Here is a 19,045-nt window from a genome sequence, read left to right on the forward strand (position 1 = left end):
CCCCCCCCCCCCCCCCCCCAAATCATCATTAAAAAAAAAAAAAAAAAATCTCCAGTATAGTTTTCACTGCTGTCGGCATTTCTTTTAAAAGCTGGATTATTATCATATATTTTTTTTTGGACTGGATTCCATGAGCTCTTTTATCCATACCGTATAATGGAAATAATGATCAATAAAATGAGTCGTCGTTCTTTTCAGGGAGTATGAGCTTAACTGCGTTTCAGCATCCATCCATTTTCAGAGATTGGCCGTGACTTGAAGTGCTTTTTTATGCTAACTACCTGGAGCACTAGTCAGCAAGACCCCCTAATTTACATCAGCTTAACTGTGATACTTAAAATGGCTTTAAATTTTTATTTTCCGGCCATCCACAGTTAACAGCAATCTGTGGTAGTTGATACCTGTTGCTGGCTTATTGCTGGCCTTTCAGCCTGATGTTTTGCTAATTGTGTGTTATCCTTGCACAGCAGCCATGCTAATATCCTCCATACTGTTGCAGTTTTAGTGTATGTTTTAGCATCTGTGCTGCCCCAGCACTGATGTGTGAAAGGGAGTTCACTGAGGAGAAGATGATGGTACTTAGATGCCTTCTCACTGGGCGCCCAGTGAGATTGATTCATACAAAATCTTTGATTTGATTCATACAAATCTTTGGAGACTCAGAGCAGCAGTGACTGTTGTTCTGTCAGCTGGAGTAGGTATAAACTTCAGGATCTTTGGTTCAGAGATTGTAGCCAGATGTATTTCTATGGTTGAACTCAAAAGTTTCTTTTAAAAGCCCTGTTGTTTCTTTTCGTTATACAGAAACGTTGGATTCTCCTGATGCTACTACTAAGATACCTCCGTATCAGCTAAGGTAAGAATGTTGAATCCTGTGGAGCTGTGAGTATTTGTAAAATTGAAGTACAAATTTCAATTAGAAGTGGACAGAGGAGAGGGCCATATCTATGTGATTTCTTTAGTCTGCAGATACACATATCTGGGCTGGTAATAGTGGATAATTTGCTGATGAGCTCTTGGACTCCAGCCATGAATGAAATGTAAGGAAACCTGTTAAAATGGGTATGACTGCGTGTAATGGTGATGTATGGTTAGAAAGGAGGGCTATCTTAGGGTCTGAAGAGTTTTCCTTCTGAATTACAGCCTTCAGGATAAGTGATGATGTTTCTCAGTGTGTTTGTTTTTCTTTTAAATCTAGATCAGTTTCTGTTTACTGAAAAGAACTATGCTAGAAACTGAAGGGTTATATCATCATATAGCTAAGACACTGGGTAGGAACTAAAATAATACTGTTTCTATGCCTACTTCTTCCTTTAGCCTGCTAGATTATTTTGAGTAAGCCTTCTCCCGTCTTCCTGCCTCCATTTGTACACCTCTAAAATGGGGGAGGTGGCACTGCCCTCATTTGTAGAGCTAAATAGCTCATGGTTTGGAAATTCTGATTGCTATGGAGAAAGTTAATATGCAAAATTATTTACTGTCCCTTCTAACAGAACCATTAGGAGGCATCAAAAGAAACTAGCAAGTGCAGTGCTCAAAACAGGAGGGCACTATTTCCCCCAGCTTATAGTTGTGAAGTGCTTAGGCTTGCCTCATTTCAGAGTGTAATGGGTGCTAAATGTTTGCATGGGTTCAAAAAGCACCTCAACAAATGCATGGAAGAAATTGATTGAAGTCGGTCAGTTGCAAAGGTACCCTTTCTTATTCAGAAATGCTTTATTCAGAGATGACTATAAAAGAGTATGTAGGAGTGTTGCTGTAAATTTGGCCTCTCCTGTAGTCCTAGATATCTGCTATTAGCTGCTGACACAGGTGATGCTTTTTTTATTGCAGTATTACTCTAGTGGGAGTATTTATTTATTTTTTTTACCTCATTACTCCTCACTGCTCCTTTCATATATACCTGGTACAGCTTTGTGCAGGGAAAATCAGGGATTGAAGAGCTAGATATTCCAGAGCAGTCACCAGATAGGGAAGAAAGAAGAGCAGTTCTGCTGCTGCTCTGAAGCCCTGTCAGCTGCAGTCCACAAGGAGCCTCAGGTCAATGGGGAGTGGATGTAGCTCAGGTCTGACATGAGCAGTGCCAGACACACGCATTTCCAACACGGGTTGGGCAGCTGAGAACAGCTGGATGAATAATTCCCAGTAGCTCCGTTAGGTTATGTGTACTTGGCACTGTGGTTGGAGAAAACTTGGCTCTTTATCTTCCCATTTATCACCCTTCTTCTTTACAGTTTATGATCTGTTTTTAAATCCTATTCTCATTGTTAGAATTAGGTTATGTGTACTTGGCACTGTGGTTGGAGAAAACTTGGCTCTTTATCTTCCCATTTATCACCCTTCTTCTTTACAGTTTATGATCTGTTTTTAAATCCTATTCTCATTCCCTATGAATTTGTTAGTTAGCTGTTACCACGTTTTTTTGGCTTTTCACTTGCCTGCTGCCTCTTTGCCTGCCTTTTTCTCTTCTTCCTCCGGTGTTCTTAATGTTGTATTTTAGTTGGGTTTGTTTTTCCACTGTAAATCCTGATCTTTTTAAATAAAGCTAATGCTTTCACAGGCCTAACTATGATGAAGTAAGCTCTTAACGTTAGACTTGTCAGTAACAATGTACTGAATATTACCGGATGTTTTGCACTAGAGAATTTGAATAAAAGCTTTGGTTGTGGGGTTCTTGGTGTGGTTCTGCCACGCAACCTCAGATGATGTGGGAGATGTTGCTGTCAGAAGTACTCTGAGCTTATTCTTCGTTCTCTGCTGACAAGCTATGGCCAGACTCCAGATCAGCACATTGGGCCACATCTTGGGCTGGAGTTTGCCTGCATGGCATGAAGATGCCTGCTTTGGCAGGGGGGTTCAACTAGATGATCTCCAGAGGTCTCTTCCAACCCCGTATGGTTCAGTGATTCTGTAAAATTGGATAAAAGTTCATCTTTGCTTGGTATTTGTTCAAGAGCAGCACTGATGGCTTGGTTCCTAACAGTGTAAAAGAATAGCCTTGAAAACAGGGCAATGGCAGTGATCAGAAATACAGCCAAGGGTGCAGGATGGAGAATGCCGACCATGTCCCTTTCCTGCTTTCATCTTGATCAGGTGCAGAATGCATCATCTGCTGTAACACAGATCAGCCCCTGGCTGGTCATCCGCTTTGAATCTGCCATTCACCCTTTCTCCTGTAATATTTTTGGGTGTAGTGGTTGGAACTGGAAATATGGTTTAGGATATTCCATGATACTAGAGTTAGAGTGAAGGTATGTCTCATATTTCCACCCCCTAGTCCGCAACTGGGATCTGACATCCATAGTGGTAACATACTGAAAGTGTTAAAGGCAGTGTGCTAAATAGTTCAGCAGAAGAATACATATTTGTGAGGTCTCTTCCAGGAGCAGCAGCTGAATGAGTATTTGGAATACTGAATGGCAAGGGAAATGCTCCAGCTTGTTTAGTAGGAAAGTTTGGTCTGTCTTTTGAGTGTGCTGAATACAAGGAAAGCATATCATCACTTCTCTACAGTGTATCTGGGTAAGTTAATGAAGTAGGGCACATCTATACTGCATAAGAACTGGGGACAGATTAATGACCTGCCATGTCCAGTTGAGATAGATACTGTCTCAATTTCAGAAATAGCAAATCTAGTAAGTATCCCAATCAGTTTCATTTCTGTTTCTCCACAAAGCAACATCTGGCTTCCACTAGCAAGTTGTGCTGGTGTTACTGCTGTTTAACAGGATGACCATGCCCTTACTTAAGTCCTCCTCCTTCTGGAACTGAAGGGTGAGGTCTGCTCACGAGAAGGAGAAGCCGTAAACTGCAAATTCCATTTTTTTTTTCCCCCCTTTAAAAGGCCATTTGCTGGTTTTGAAACCACAGTTAAAGATGTGTAGAGGTTCTTCATAACGTTTTCTTCTAAGACAGCAATCCTCGAATGGGGAGGACAAGTTATCTTTTTGCATTTCCTCAGACTATGATTAGTTGAGTTCAGAGTTTTTTACAGGTTGTAGCAGCTACTGGTTATCTCCATACTGTTGGGGTAGATTACTCTTCTGTTGCAGCTTGCTCCTGACCTATCCATAGCTTCCTCTCTCCTGTTGGGCTTCCTGAACACCAGGCAGGACACATGATAGTTTCCTGAAGCCCGTGCAATTAGGTAAGAGGTTCAGCTGGAGCATTTCTGTGTGAGCTGTGCCCAGCATGTGGCTGCTGTTTTTGGGACCACCTGGGGTACTTGTGCCCCAAGGGAGTGCAGTGACTGGACACTCAGCCTGGAATGTTATTCTTTAATTAGTTTGATAGAAATCTGTTGGGTATATCTTCAGGGGGTTAACTGAGACTGTTTTGCTGTTCAGCGTCCTTTGATGTTAATTGAACTTATGAATCCAAATCCCAGTTAATAACCTTGCATATTAATTCTAGTGAGGGTCATTATTTAAATGTCGCACTTCCTAAAGGAGTAACAAATCTCCAACAAATTCAGACTTCCCCACAGATTCTGGTCAGCTCTGCCTTGAGATAGGGAGTGCTTTTTCAGTACTTTAAATTGTGAACACACTATTAAGCCAGGATATGGAGTTGTAAAGAAGATTAAAGTCGACCAGGATGAAGATGACCTTAAGTCAGTCCCAGGCTTTGCCACAGACGTCCTGTGAATTCCTGAGAAGGGAGAGTCATGTAACCCATCGTTAATTGGTAACGGCTCCGTGGCTCCATCGTTGCCTGCCTCGTATGATGTTTGTCTCTGATGAACAGCTGTTGTGAAAATTAGATATATACTAAGTGCTTGAGGAGGCTGGATGGACGACTTATAAATAATGAATTAGATAGACGGAATTGATGTGGTGGTTTAATTGGTGAATTGATCACACGGAAAATAGCTTAAGAGAACTTAATGTTGTCTGCCAGCAAACAATTGTTTGCTGCTAAGTTGGGCCACGTTCGCTTCAGTCTTTTCAAAATGACAAGTTCTGCCTTGAGGCCAACCACCTACATCAAGCAAGCCCCTCTTCTTGGCTAATTCCTGGCCAGTTTCTCCGTTGTGATTTTAGAGGCGACCTATAAAAGGTAACTGAACAGACACAAGAAAATGAGTCTTGAAAGAAAATGTTTGATCAGAGCAGTTTAATACTCCTGAGGATTATGTCTGTAGCAGAGAATAAAATAGGAGACTAGACAGCGCTTGCCAGTCACGTAGTGCTTTGAAAAAACTCGGTTATACTAGAGTTTCTTGGAATGTTTTATGCAATTAAGTCATGCCTTATAGGCTATATAAAACTTGGTGGCTTTCTGCCAGCACGGACTTGGTGCTGTGAAGTGGAGGTTGGTTGGGCCTTTTGAGGGAGGCTGTGGCTTGGTGGGCACTTTAGCTGTTGCGTTTTGGTGTTTCTGTCCTTACTGGAACCTGGAATCTTCTGTACAGAATATCTTACTGCATCCCTGTTGTTCTTCATTAGGAAATATTTTTTTATTATCCATAATTTTTTATTATCGGTACAGAATATCTTACTACATCCCTGTCATTCTTCATTAGGAAATAATTTTTTTATTATCCATAATTTTTTATTATCCTAAAAAGACTATCTCATAGTTTTAATGCATTTCCTGTAACTTAAAGGTCATTCTGCTATCCTGTCACTCCTTTTCTTTTCTTCTGACCATAACAATGGCAAAATATATTTTTGCCCTATTTTCAGGGTAGCAGAAGCTAGTGTAGACTTGAGTTTGAGCTGTTCTGTGGCACTTGTGTGGCTTTTCTCTCTTTGCTCTCAGAGAAACATGACTGAGTGCAGAAGAGGCATAAGCAAGATTCTCGATAGTATAAATTGCTGTTCGTGCCAGCTTAAAGTTTCCCCTGTGGACTTTAAAGTAATGGCCGTGAGACGTGTTGATGAGTGGAGCAATCTGCCATAGTAACTGATGTAATTTATATTCTTGCTTCAAAGATGAACCAGGAGGGCGTTCCAAATGCTTACTTATCTCTTCAGCATATCTGTACACTGCACATCTCTGTACCGAGAAGATGCAGAAAAGTCATTATAATCAAGCCTTCGAGGCACGGATTCTGGGTGCCAAATCGGAGAGGTAACGGGTCTTGGCTTTCAGAGTTGCTGAGCATTTGAGAAAAGTCATTATAATCAAATGGAAGTAGAGGCTCAAGCCTTCGAGGCACGGATTCTGGGTGCCAAATCGGAGAGATAACGGGTCTTGGCTTTCAGAGTTGCTGAGCATTTCCAAGTCCTGTTTGTGTTGGTAGAAGTTCTTATGTCCATTACTGCAAAAGCTTGCGTCCCTGTGGTATTTCATGTTGGCCTTTCAAAAGTAGCCCCTATTTCTTGGGATTCGAGCTGGAAAGTCAGAAGTCAGTGGTGAGCAGGGTCCTCTGTAATAATCAGTTTGTGTCCAGTTTTCTCTCCTGTTTGTGTCCCACTGCTGTTCATCTTCGTGCTAGCTTTTGAGAGCAATTTGTGAACCTCAGGAAAACAGTACAATGACAAGCAGTCAGGAAAAGAAGTAAGACTTAAACTTAGCTGAAATCTGAAATATCTATCCTCCTTGCATTTTTGTTTCCTGTAGTCATGGAGATTTGGGGGTGAAACTGGTAATTCTACTCTGCCGTTTATTTTTGCCTGTCTAGCTTTACATCTGACATACTTCTGGAGAAGTAGCTGCAGCTTACAAACTCCTAAATAAAACAACATCCTCACTCATTTTAGCTTGCATGAGCTCAACAAATAATAAAAGCAGTAAGTGTGGTGTGATCATCACCAAGCATCCAAGTGCTGCAGAGACTTCCGATCCACTTAGCTTTGCAGATAAGTCATCCACTTAAAGAGTCTTGAGGCTTGGGATGCATCTTGGCTTCTCCATTGTGAAGAAATATTTGTGATTTCATCATCTCATTCTTCTCCCATCTATTTTGTTCGTCATTTCTGTTAGCTTATTTCTACTGGGAGAGAGTTGATAGGGAAGCTGATAGATCTAGCAGATCCCCTGACCAGAAGAAAGGAGCAGGGAGGGATGAATGATGGCCTGTGGGGTTTTTTTTGGGGGGGAGGCTGTTTTTAGCATCTCTCTCTATTTTAGTCTTTGTCATTTTTAAAACACTCTGCTTCCTGCTTTGCTGCCTCAGCCACCTGGCATTAAGTACTTCTGTGCTTTCCTCCTGAACCTGACTGATGGATACGTGACTCATGCTGCTCAGCCATTACAGGGTTGCTATCTGGCATTCAGCAAGTGGATGCTGAGTTCCCTGGCAGGCATCCGGCCAAGAAGAGATTCTGGTGCCTGTGTGGACTGCTGAGCTGCAACTCCTCTGTTGGCAGTTTACAGGCTGGATCTAGACTTCTGGGGCCATTTATGTAGCTCGTTTGGTGTTTTGAATGGTGTACATCATAGAATGGTTAGAGTTGGAAGGGACCTTAGAGATCATCTTGTTCCAACCTCCTCTCTGGTCTTGATTTAAAATATTGCATTCCTAGTTCTAATGTTGGGCAGTGGGTGGGAGGAGAAGATTTGTGTTTAGAAAAGGCGGTGTCACTGTCTGATATTGTATTTGGATCAATCTGCATATTTAATCTGGGATATGTAACTAGCCTGATGGGCAAGTATTTTTATCTCAGCAGAACCTTGCATCTATTCTGGGACCCCAAAAGAGAGCAGCATTGGAGAAGGAAGGGGTGTGTGGGGTTAGTTTCCATCATGCATGTCTGAACTCTTGCTGTCAAGACAAGATTGCAAAAGTGTTGGAAGGCCTCTAGATCTAGGAGTCCCTAAAAACAGGGGTTATGGCTCTTGAAGGTGTCAAAGAAGGTTTGGTATTGTCATGGAAAAAGGTGCATGATTTCTGAAAAATTATTTCTATTACTCTTATTTGTGGATTTGTGTGGGCTTTGGTTGGTTCGGTTATTTTTAAGGGCAGTGCTTTATCTTTCTGAAACTACCTTTCTTCCCTTCCTGACATTTTTTGTAGTGGTGACCCTTAATATTCACCACTGCTTTGGGTCTTTGTACTTTTTGTGGATTCTTCTGAAAGCCCATTCTATATTTGTAACCAAAGCCCACAATGTACTTACTGGTTTTGGCTGGGCTCCAGTTGATTTTCTTCATAGGAGCTGGTAGGATGGGCGTGTGGAGCATCTGGGCAGGGCTGAGCTGCCTATTGGGGTTAACCCTCAACATATTTAATCTTTAAGGTCCCTTCCAACTCTAATTATTCAATGATTCTACGCAGTTACTGTGGGATGTATGTAATTCATTCAGTACACGAATAGCACCAATAAAAGATGAGAGCAGCCATGGTTTTGAGTGTTTGTCTAATTTCTGACAACAAATGCAACTGATACGTTGCCCTAAGGGCGGAAGGATGATAATGGGATAACAGTGTGTGTGTTTGTTTTAAACATCTGATCGCTTCTAGTGCTTGCAAAGGAGAAGAAGGTGAGAACATTGGGAAGCTGTTGATAATTGCCTTAGAGATTGAGATATGGATGGGCGGGGAAACTAGGAGATGGAAGAGGAGAAGTGGCACTGAAACTGAGAGGACTGTTCTCCTACTAAATGAGGCTTGATTCTGCTGTGCTCTTGGTGTGATGCTGTGCAAGCCATGGCTTTTCTTTGTTTGGAAAATGAAGGGGTGAGTGGGAATAATAAAAGTCTTTTCGCCCAGTTCTTTTATTTACATTCCATGAAAAGTAACAAAGCTGCAGGAAATACACTACCTTTGGTTTCCTTGAATGTTTGTTTGCTGAAGAAATTGAATATGCTAAGGTGCAGGGAGTGTAAAATTACATAACACATTGCAAACGTGGGGATATTTTTAACAACCGTCCCTTAGGTCTATCAAGATTTAGCATTGCACTGCTGTGAAAGCTGAATGGAATTGCAGATTGCAGCATTAACCTTCAAAATGTAACTAGTAATGACCAGAAATATACTTCATCCTCCCATTTCTCCATGAGCCTGTTTTATAAGTAACTCTAGGCCATCCAGCTGTAATGGAGAAAATAAAGTTGTTAGCAAGATGTCTATGCTATAGTATCTCTGTGTCTCTTCTGTCCCCTCAATCCTACTCTGTCCCAGCATTGTAAAACTTCTGATGGAAGTTTGATTCTCATAAGATGCTTTATTTGATGTTTTCAGTGTACTAACATTTTGAAGCAAAAACATTTACCATGGAAAAATCACCACAAAATCACAGAATGATACGGGGTTGGAAGGGACCTCTGGATTTATGTAGTCCAACCCCCCTGCCAAAGCAGGTCCACCCAGAGCAGGTTGCACAGGAACATGTCCAGCTGGGTTTGGAATGTCTCTAGGAATGGAGACTCCACCACCTCTCTGGGCAGCCTGTTCTAGGGCTCTGCCACCCTCAAAGTAAAGAAGTTCCTCCTCATCTTCTGTTCAAGTTTGTGCCCATTACCTCTTGTCCTGAAATCCTCAGCTTCCCTTTGAGGCTTACCAAATACAGGGAAGAGAGGTTTCATGGAACAGCTCGATAAGCTTTTGAAACTGTAGGCTGAGGCCAGGAGGTAAGGATGGGTGCTCTGGTGCTCACCACATCTTCATGCCATGCTTCAAATGGTAATCAATAAAATCACCTAAAGGATACAAATTGCTTTATAATGAACATTTGTGAGGTTTACATCTGTCATTGAATTCCTTAAGAGCAGAGTTAGTAAGTGGCTGTCATACCTTGTGCACAAAAGGCAAAAATCTACTGGGGTGGATGCTCCAGGGAGAGTGATGATAACGTGTCACAGAGAGATTACACCACAGCTTTGGAGACTGGAAGCATCCTGATTATTATTTTGGCTTTGTCCGCTTTAATATTGTGTAGAATCTTTTGTTGTCTCTCTCCCTTTCCTCTCAAGCAAAGGTACATTGTGTGCTTATGTTTTGTGTTCTGTTCTGTTTTGGTTTCGTCTTGACAACAGTTATCGGGCACCTATCTAGGAACTTCGTGTTTGTGTTGAAATCAAGATGTTATTAGCGAGTGTAGCAAAGAAGCAAATGACCTTAGAAACGCTCTCCAGCTGAGTGACTGTGCTGAGCTATTTAATTATGATTGCATGAATTCTGTGGTCTCGGCTGCATTAGGCTGGGTGGAAGATTAAATTGTTCCTGTTTGGCTTCCCCGTGAATAGAGCTATGCTTCTGCTCTTACAGCAAATACATCTCTCTTGGAAAGTATGTAAAAAACAAAAATTAGAAATGCTACTGTGTCACTCTTTTAATATCAAGCAATATTAAATTGCACTCTCATTCAACATTCTGGGTTGAAAAATTGTTGAAGTTCTAGCTAACAAACTCTATGAAGACACATTAGGCATTATTCCTCCCCTTCTTTTCTCTACATCATTAAGTGTCCTCTAATGAGGGCAAATACATCTCTCTTGGAAAGTATGGAAATAACAAAAATTAGAAATGCTGCCGTGTCACTCTTTTAATATCAAGCAGTATTAAATTGCACTCTCACTCAACATTCCGGGTTGAAAAATTGTTGAAGTTCTAGTTTAACAAACTGTATGAAGACACATTTAGGCATTATTCCTCCCCTTCTTTTCTCTACGTCATTAAGTGTTCTAATAAGCAACCCTTATGCTTCCCTCCAGAGGCAGGTTCATTTTAGTGTTGGGTGAAGTGATTACTTTGTGTCTTGGTTTGAAAAGCAGAAGCAGTCAAGGGAAGAAGGGAATACATGAAGGAAAGAGGATGGAAAAAGGAAATGCTGAGCTGGAAGGGAGACCCAGAGGGAACTCTCAAGAGAAAGCTGGAGTCAGCAGCTGAGGTGAGAAAGAAACATCATTAAGTGTCCTCTAATGAGCAACCCTTATTCTTCCCTCCAGAGGCAGGTTCATTTTAGTGTTGGGTGAAGTGATTACTTTGTGTCTTGGTTTGAAAAGCAGAAGCAGTCAAGGGAAGAAGGGAATACATGAAGGAAAGAGGATGGAAAAAGGAAATGCTGAGCTGGAAGGGAGACCCAGAGGGAACTCTCAAGAGAAAGCTGGAGTCAGCAGCTGAGGTGAGAAAGAATCAGATACAGAAATAAAAGGAGAGTTAAACCTTGAGTCATATGAAAAGAAGTCTTTCCATTGTAACTGGGTAAAAGTGAAGAGTTTTGTACTGCGTGGGGAGAAAAAGAATTAGATTTTTCTTTTTCGTTTAAAAAGAAGCTGCAAGTGGTGAGGAGGAAAAAGAAAAATCATAGAATAGTTTGGGTTGGAAGGGACCTTTAAAGGTTGTCTAGTTCTCCTGCAGTGAGCAGGGACATCCTCAAGTAGAGTTCCCCTGCAGTGAGCAGGGACATCCTCAAGTAGATCAGGTTGCTTAGAGCCCTGTCCAACCTGACCTGAAGAAATTATGAAGTTATAAGTAAAGGTAGATTATATGACCAGAAATCATGAAGTTATAAGTAAAGGTAGAACCTCACCTGGTTGTGTGGGAGGCAAATCTCTGGACATGGGAAACATGCACACAGGTGTGTCTGTGCTGGTGAGTAGCTGGAGTAAAATCTCAACCCAGCTGAAGCACGTCAGAATTTAGATCATCATAGTCCAACAGCAGTCTCTCACCTGGTTTTGTTAGGGTTTTTTTTCAGGACCTGTAAACCACACCACCGACTGCTTGTTTGTTCTTATGTAGCGCTGTAGCACCAAAGCTGTCTAATAGTTCATGATCATCTCTGTAGTGGTACAGCATCATAAAGATTATTTATTGTTGGCTTTTTTTTTTTCTTGAAAGGGAGGGTTCTAACTGGAAGGCTTCAGATTTTGTCTTTTATCCTGTTGCTCCAAAACATCTCTTTACTGCTATCAACAAACTTGTATTTGCATAGAGATACAAGTTTTAGTGCTGGAGGGTTCTGTTGTGGTCATCTGGTCTGATTTCTTGCATTGTGGAGGCATGAGAACTTGCCCTATATTTATATGTTGCAATTTCCAAACTTCCCTCTGAGCTCTTTGTCAGTGAGATGGTTGTATTTTTGCTGTAGATAAAATTAATAATTTCTCTAGAATGTGAGCGAAGACTTAAAATCTCCTTTCTTCTTGAAGAGCTGTTGCTTGGAAAAGGATATCTTTATTTTGAATGGAACTTCCATTTCTTGTTCCTCTTCTAGGTTTTAAGTACTTCCATTATGAACCATAAAGTTTTTGTTGGAGTCTTTTATCAACTTTTATAAGCTAGCACAGGAGAAGAAGAGTTATGGGTATTTCTACTTTTATATGTACGTGCGTTCATATATATATACCGTTGGAATTTGTTTTCTGCAAATTAAATCATCCCTTTTTGTGTAGGGACAGTATTTTCTTCTGTTTGGTTTATGTAAGGGTAACAGAATTTTGTGAATTCATCTTTACCATTTATTTTCTCATGGTGGGCCAACTTTTCTGCTTGAATAAGTGAAGCTGATGGAGTTACGTGCTGTGAAACTTTGTTCATTTTAAGCAGCTAAAACTGAGGAGCTTTTCTTAACTGTCAGTATTGTTCTGACTGAAAAATGTCAGACTGTGGCTACGACTGTTATCCTGCCTAACAAACAGCATATCAGAAAATGGCAACAGCCCCAAATCAAATCCTTATCTGTTCTTTGACAGGGCTGTGAATTATGCTCTGGAATGCAAATGACATGTTGATAAGGCCCTGAATTTCTGAATTTCCTTCCCCTCTGTAATTTTCAGGGGGAAGATAATGCAGAGGGATGCCTTACTTTTAATCTCTCTTTATTTTTAATCCCCTTTCTGAAAATTAATGTGGTTATCACCATTTGCATGAAGGGAACTAACTCTTACAGTGGTGACGAATACTTAATTTATAGTGTCCCCTTCTGAAGTCAGGTGGAGGTGAGCCTGTGTTCCAGGCACTAACAAGAAGGAGTTAAGATCAGGCAATTTCCCATCTTCATTACCATTTTCACCACCAGAGTGACTTAATGAGCCATTATTCTCCTCTCACTAAAGGCTTTTCCCACTACAACGAGGACAGAAATATTTTTATGATCTCTTAGTTACCGTAGTAATTTTTCTTGCTCTGACCTTTTCGGCAGCCTGTTGTGCCTGGCCTGTCCTAGCATCCCTTGTGATGGACCTGCAGGGAAAAGAGGGAGGTTGATGAGCTACAGCAAACTCGGGTGACTAGAAAGGTCATTGTAACCCAGCGTGGGGAATATAAAGGCTATTTACGGTCTCATGACTCATTCTGCAGTTTATGAAGTGGAGTTGGGGTAGCTCCGAAAGGACAACCTGTGCTTCTGGAGATACTGGTCCTGGATTACATGGTTGGTTCTGTTTCTGTCCTGTTTGCAGGTCACCTGGGACTTAGTCCAGGCACCGTGGAGGTCTAGTGAGAAAACTCCAGGTAGCCTCAGTAGGAACGGGACTGAGTCTTTGCCCTTGGTGCTCTCTGCTTACTCTGTTTTGCACGTAACAAGGTCCACACTTATTAAATGCTGTTTTTTTTAAATGGAGTGCCCATTAATGCAAATGGCTACTGGATTTTAGTGTTCTTAGAATACATCTTTTTATATAACTTCTATTTTTATTTTTTTTTTTATTGGTCTTCTGGGTCAGGACAGGCAGGTGGTTGGCACTCTCTGCTTGGAAGAGAGGGTGCTGCCATCGTGTTATATTCATTTCAGTATTTATGTGTTCTACCAGATTTGCAGAGAAGAGCATGATTAGGAAAGCTGTTTCATGTCTCTGCAATTACTTTCTGCGCTTACTTTCTTTTGAGAGCGCTGCTGTGTGGATGTATGCAAACGATACAATTAGTGTGGATTTCAGCATATATCTGAACACATCCTTTTTCTTCCCTGTCATTCCTTCTTTACATCATCTCAACTTCTTTCTTCCCTCTGGCTTCTCTTTTCATTGCTTTTGTTTCATCTGTCGTGCCCAGGATACCTTATCCTGAAGCTTTTGGTGGCTTCCCTTCCTCCAAGTCAAAGGTGCTCCCTTCCTTTCATGACTTCTCTTGTGTTGTACTTGGCTCATCTCATTCAGGGTTAAGTTGGTATTTGTGCTTAAAACTGTACGTGTGTCCACACCTGCATGCATCCACATGGAAACATAGGAGTTCCAGTTTGAAACTAGTTTCTGTACAGTAGCATAAATGGAAGACGTTCTAGAAAACAATGGCAAACAATGTGTTTTGAAGTATGTTGATGTGCACCAGATTATTCTGAGAATTTCACATCTGTAAAATATCTTACCTGTGTAGCATTACAAAACTGGAATGAATTGTCACCTGCAGACAGGGGAGTAAGCAATGAGATCCCGTGGTGTGGGACCACTCGAAACAGGGCAGGATTATAAAAGGGCTGTAAGGTATTAGAGGAAACCTCAATCCCTTTCTTCATTAAGCTCCGAGACCAAATTCTGGTCTGTGTTATCTCTTGTGCAGCCTTATTGAACCCAGTTCTTAAGTGCTAGACCTTAGTACGGACTGACAGCGTTAATTTACGTCCCCCTTTCCTGTTCTGCCTGAGGATTATCTGCTGTGTCCTTCTGTATTTTCAGACCAGCAGAGGATGCATTTAATTAACCTTCCCTACGAAGACAGGCTGAGAGAGCTGGAGTTCTTCAGCCTGGAGAAGAGAAGGCTCCAGGGAGACCTTGTAGCGGCCTCCAATATCTGAATGGAGCCTACAGGAGAGATGGCGAGGGACTCTTGATCAGGGAGTGTAGTGGCATGTGAAGGGGTAATGGTTTTAAATTGGAAGAGGGGAGATTTAGATTAGATATTAGGAAGAAATTCTTTCCTGTGAGGGTGGTGAGACCCTGGAAGAGGTTGCCCAGAGAAGCTGTGGCTGCCCCATCCCTGGAGGGGTTCAAGGCCAGGCTGGATGGGGCTTGGAGCAACCTGGTCTGGTGGGAGGTGTCCCTGCCCAGGGCAGGGGGTTGGAACTGGATGATCTTTAAGGTCCCTTCCAACTCAAACCATTCTATGATTCTATAAATGGCAGACCAAACTGAAATGTGAAAGGTGCTCGAGCTAATCAAATGTTGTGAGGTGTCTCTGCAGGTGCTTTATAGCTGTAGCATGGAAATGCTAAAGATTTAATTGACTGAGTGTGTAACGAGAAGAGGAAATGACACAGTGGCAATTCATTTTCTCTGAGAATACAGTGGGAACACAAGCTGCAGCAACCTCAATTAGATTTTCAGTTAAACATTTTTAGCAAGGATGGGAAGTTCGGCTAATTGAATCTGTTCTAATTTCCATCCTCTTGTTTGTCATTTTTTCGCTCTTCGTTTTGGGAGATATCTCAAGAAGCAGCTCTCGTTCTTCTCTGCTCCTGGCAGTACGTGACGACAGATGGTTGGCAACACGCTGGTGTGCAGGGTGGCTACACACAACCCATAGGAGCTCCCACCTGTCTTCATTACAATGAAACCCAACTGGATCCGCTCCAGTGACTTGTGACTGCCTTCCCTTTCCCCTCTCCTCCCAGTCTCCGTCCTCTTTAATATGAGAATAAGTTTGTTGTGTGTGTAATAATGCCCCAAATGTTTGTTCTGCTGCAGTGAACTCTAGAAAGTCTAAATGAAACATGGTGTTCTGCCCTGAAGAGGTGCAGGTCTAAATAGTCATCAGTTTTTAGCATCCCTGCAGTTAGTACTATACTTTATTGTGATTTTTTTTTTTTTTATCCTGTGTATGTCTGGCTGATTGAGTACCAGTTAATGCACAGGTACCTTCTTTTGGCACCTGCTGATCTAATTTCAAGCGTGAATTCTCTCCCAGAGGGTGATAGTGACAACTTCTTTAAAAAGAGAGAGTATGTCGAAGTCATAATGTAAAAGTTAGCACTTGAAGGTGCTTTGTGGGTTAGAGATGTATTGCTGTGGCACCTCTCTAAACTAGAAAGTCCTATCACAGTTTGCCTGTGTGCTATATATGTCCCCAGGTCTGGGCAAAGCTGGCAGTAGATACCTCTGTACTAGCTAGAGATGGGGAGAGACTCTTTATGAGGGAGTATAGTGGTAGGACAAGGGGTAATGGTTTTAAATTGAAAGAGGGGAGATTTAGATTGGATTTTAGGAAGAAATTCTTTCCTGTGAGGGTGGTGAGACACTGGAAGAGGTTGCCCAGAGAAGCTGTGGCTGCCCCATCCCTGGAGGGGTTCAAGGCCAGGCTGGATGGGGCTTGGAGCAACCTGGTCTGGTGGGAGGTGTCCCTGCCCAGGGCAGGGGGTTGGAACTGGATGATCTTTAAGGTCCCTTCCAACCCAAACCATTCTATGACTCTATGATCCCTGTCTGAACCCTGGAGTAGCTGTTTTGGCAGTTTCTGTGGATCTGGATGATTTGATATTCTATGAGGAAATACTTCCTAGATGTTCTGTAGTTCAAGCTGTTTTGGCTGCTAAACTTGCAGGTTTTTAAAGTCCTTCTAGTGAAATTGATTCCAGAAACATTCAAGAAAGGAGCTTCTGAGAAGATTGGGCTTTGTGCCTGCCTGTTTCTCAGAATATCCTGAATGAACCAAATGGTTAGCTTTTAGTTAGAAGCCTATTTTAAGATACACATGTAGTCTACTTCAAGTTCTTCAGAAATCTACAGAAATTCATGTTTCTTTTAAAAAATCTTCTGGTGGTGTTATGCCAGATAGCCTTTTACAAATTCCTGTAGCCTGGGAAGAAGGTGCAAATATGAAAAGACCTGCATGTTCTCAAGAGTTCTTTGCCAAGTGCAGAAGCTAGCTAGATGGCTTAACTTGAGCCATGCTTGTGGCTTTCAAGTCTTTAATTTATCATTAAAGGAAGGGATTGTGTGTCCAAGAGCAAAAAGCTGATTTGTGTCCCTTGGGGTAGCTTGTGATTTATGCTTTTTTTTTTTTTGGGGAAAGGTGGAGAGGAAGGAATAACAACTAAACACACCCAAAATAGAGTTGACTTCTCAGACTAGATGTTCGGTCCCCCCTGCAAGGAGGACCCACTGAAGGAGTTGCAAGCAAAGTTCCCCAAAACTGTGATGGCCAGTATTGCTAATCTCCATTAAAATTTTTTAAAAAGCAAGTTCAGATTGTAGACTGTGAATTTTGGAGGGACGTTAGTAGGTTTTGGGCAGACTGTGGCAAAGCATGACCTTGGGTAACTTTGACATTAAGTCTGAAACTCCAGTAATCGCTATTGCTCTAACCTAAGGCTTCTCCTTGGCTGGTTATGAAGGGAGGATTTGTGAGAGAAGCAGAATATCTACTGCATATCTTTCATTCATACTGGAACTTGAACCCTTAGAGTTGTAGAAGAGTTAGTCAATACTTTTATTTTTATATACCTTTGGGCAAATAAACTATTTATCATGTGAATTCAGGCCAAAGGCAGCTCACAGGAGCAATAGAGGAAAAATTTCATTTTGGTATTTTTAGAAATTAAACATCTTTGACTTTGCTTTGAAAAGACAGGGGTTTGGGGTGTTTGTTTGTACGCCCTTGAGACTTGATGTAGAAGAATAATTCAAGTCAGGGGCTTTTTGGTTTCTAGGTGGGTAAGAAAAGACTCAACTAGTTGTTTTCTGTTCCTTCTTACCTTGCACACGCTTGTGGGGGATAGAAATTAATGCAATTCCAAAAGGGCTTCTTGGGGGGCAATGCTGACAGCTGGAGAACTAGACTCTCAAGGACTGGCACAGAATGGTTTACCATAAGCAAGTATGTCTATACAAATGCAAAAATAGACTCTGTCTGTACAGATAAGTGGCTGTTATGATATGTGACCTGACGAAGTGTTGCAAACCTTCAGGGAGACTGCAGTTGGACATGGGCTGAGTATCTCTGATCAGGAATGAGTTTTCTGCTGAGCAGCAGGATTTGCTGGAAGGTCTTGTGGTTACTGGGTGTTCTTCAGATGCTGTAGCTCTTCTCTGATAAGGAACCAAGAGAGAAGTCACAGCTCCAGGCACTGTTTGGTTTGATCAGCAAGCAAATGAAAATAATCCCATATCTGATAACTGAGTGAAAAGTATCTAGAATACTATCCTACTTAGTGATTTGTTTTAATATTGAAAAAAAAAAAAAAGTTGTTATTCTCTACAAAGTACACTTTAGTCATAGTTCTAGCACATGCTAATTCAGCTGTAAACCAAACTCATCTGTGTACATTTGCTTTTGTCTACACCATTTCTAGTTGGAGGGAGCTAACGTGACAGGGCACACTGTACTGTAGAGGAGGCCAGACCAAAACTTGACTGATAAAAAGTGGATTATGAAACCACTTTTTTTTAGCAAACTGAATATTAACCAGAAGGTAAGTGGCTGAAGTGTAATGTTTATCACGCTGAGTTGGAGGACCACTAGTGATTTGTGAATCCCTTCTTTATGCTTTACACATTCATGCATGCACACAGAGGGCTACCAGTTGGGAAACGTTTTGTGAAATTTCAATTAAAAGGCCATTCTTAATAATATGTGAAGAAATATGCCAGCTTTCTTTAGAGGGTAAAAGTGCTTCACAGAGTTGTGATTACTTGATTACTGTATGCAGGTGTTATCTTAGTCTAGTTGGAGGGAGCTAACGTGACAGGGCACACTGTACTGTAGAGGAGGCCAGACCAAAACTTGACTGATAAAAAGTGGATTATGAAACCACTTTTTTTTAGCAAACTGAATATTAACCAGAAGGTAAGTGGCTGAAGTGTAATGTTTATCACGCTGAGTTGGAGGACCACTAGTGATTTGTGAATCCCTTCTTTATGCTTTACACATTCATGCATGCACACAGAGGGCTACCAGTTGGGAAACGTTTTGTGAAATTTCAATTAAAAGGCCATTCTTAATAATATGTGAAGAAATATGCCAGCTTTCTTTAGAGGGTAAAAGTGCTTCACAGTGTTGTGAAATTCTCCTTGATTACTGTATGCAGGTGTTATCTTAGTGAAAGTTATACAGCGCTGCTGGAACGTTACTCCTTTGAATACTGATTTTTTTTTAGTTCCCTCTCACTCTTTTTTTTTTTTTTTTTTTTTTTTTTTTTTTTTTTTTAAAAAAAAAAAAAAAAAAAAAAAAAAAAAAAAAAAAAAAAAAAAAAAAAAGTTCTAGGAAAAATATTAAACCC

The 19,045-nt window shown here is 41.3% G+C and overlaps 1 protein-coding gene across 1 annotated transcript in view; it reads left to right on the plus strand.

Annotated features, from left to right (window-relative positions):
- ARFGEF3 (ARFGEF family member 3) overlaps positions 1-19,045 on the plus strand; it is a 111,634-nt gene that overhangs the window by 1,462 nt on the left and 91,127 nt on the right. The window contains 1 exon segment of the mRNA XM_014959819.1: positions 805-856. Within this exon segment, the coding sequence (XP_014815305.1) occupies positions 805-856 (52 nt within the window).

The sequence above is a fragment of the Calidris pugnax genome, unplaced genomic scaffold, assembly GCF_001431845.1.
Source record: "Calidris pugnax isolate Ruff unplaced genomic scaffold, ASM143184v1 scaffold396, whole genome shotgun sequence".
In the NCBI taxonomy this organism is placed as follows: domain Eukaryota; kingdom Metazoa; phylum Chordata; class Aves; order Charadriiformes; family Scolopacidae; genus Calidris; species Calidris pugnax.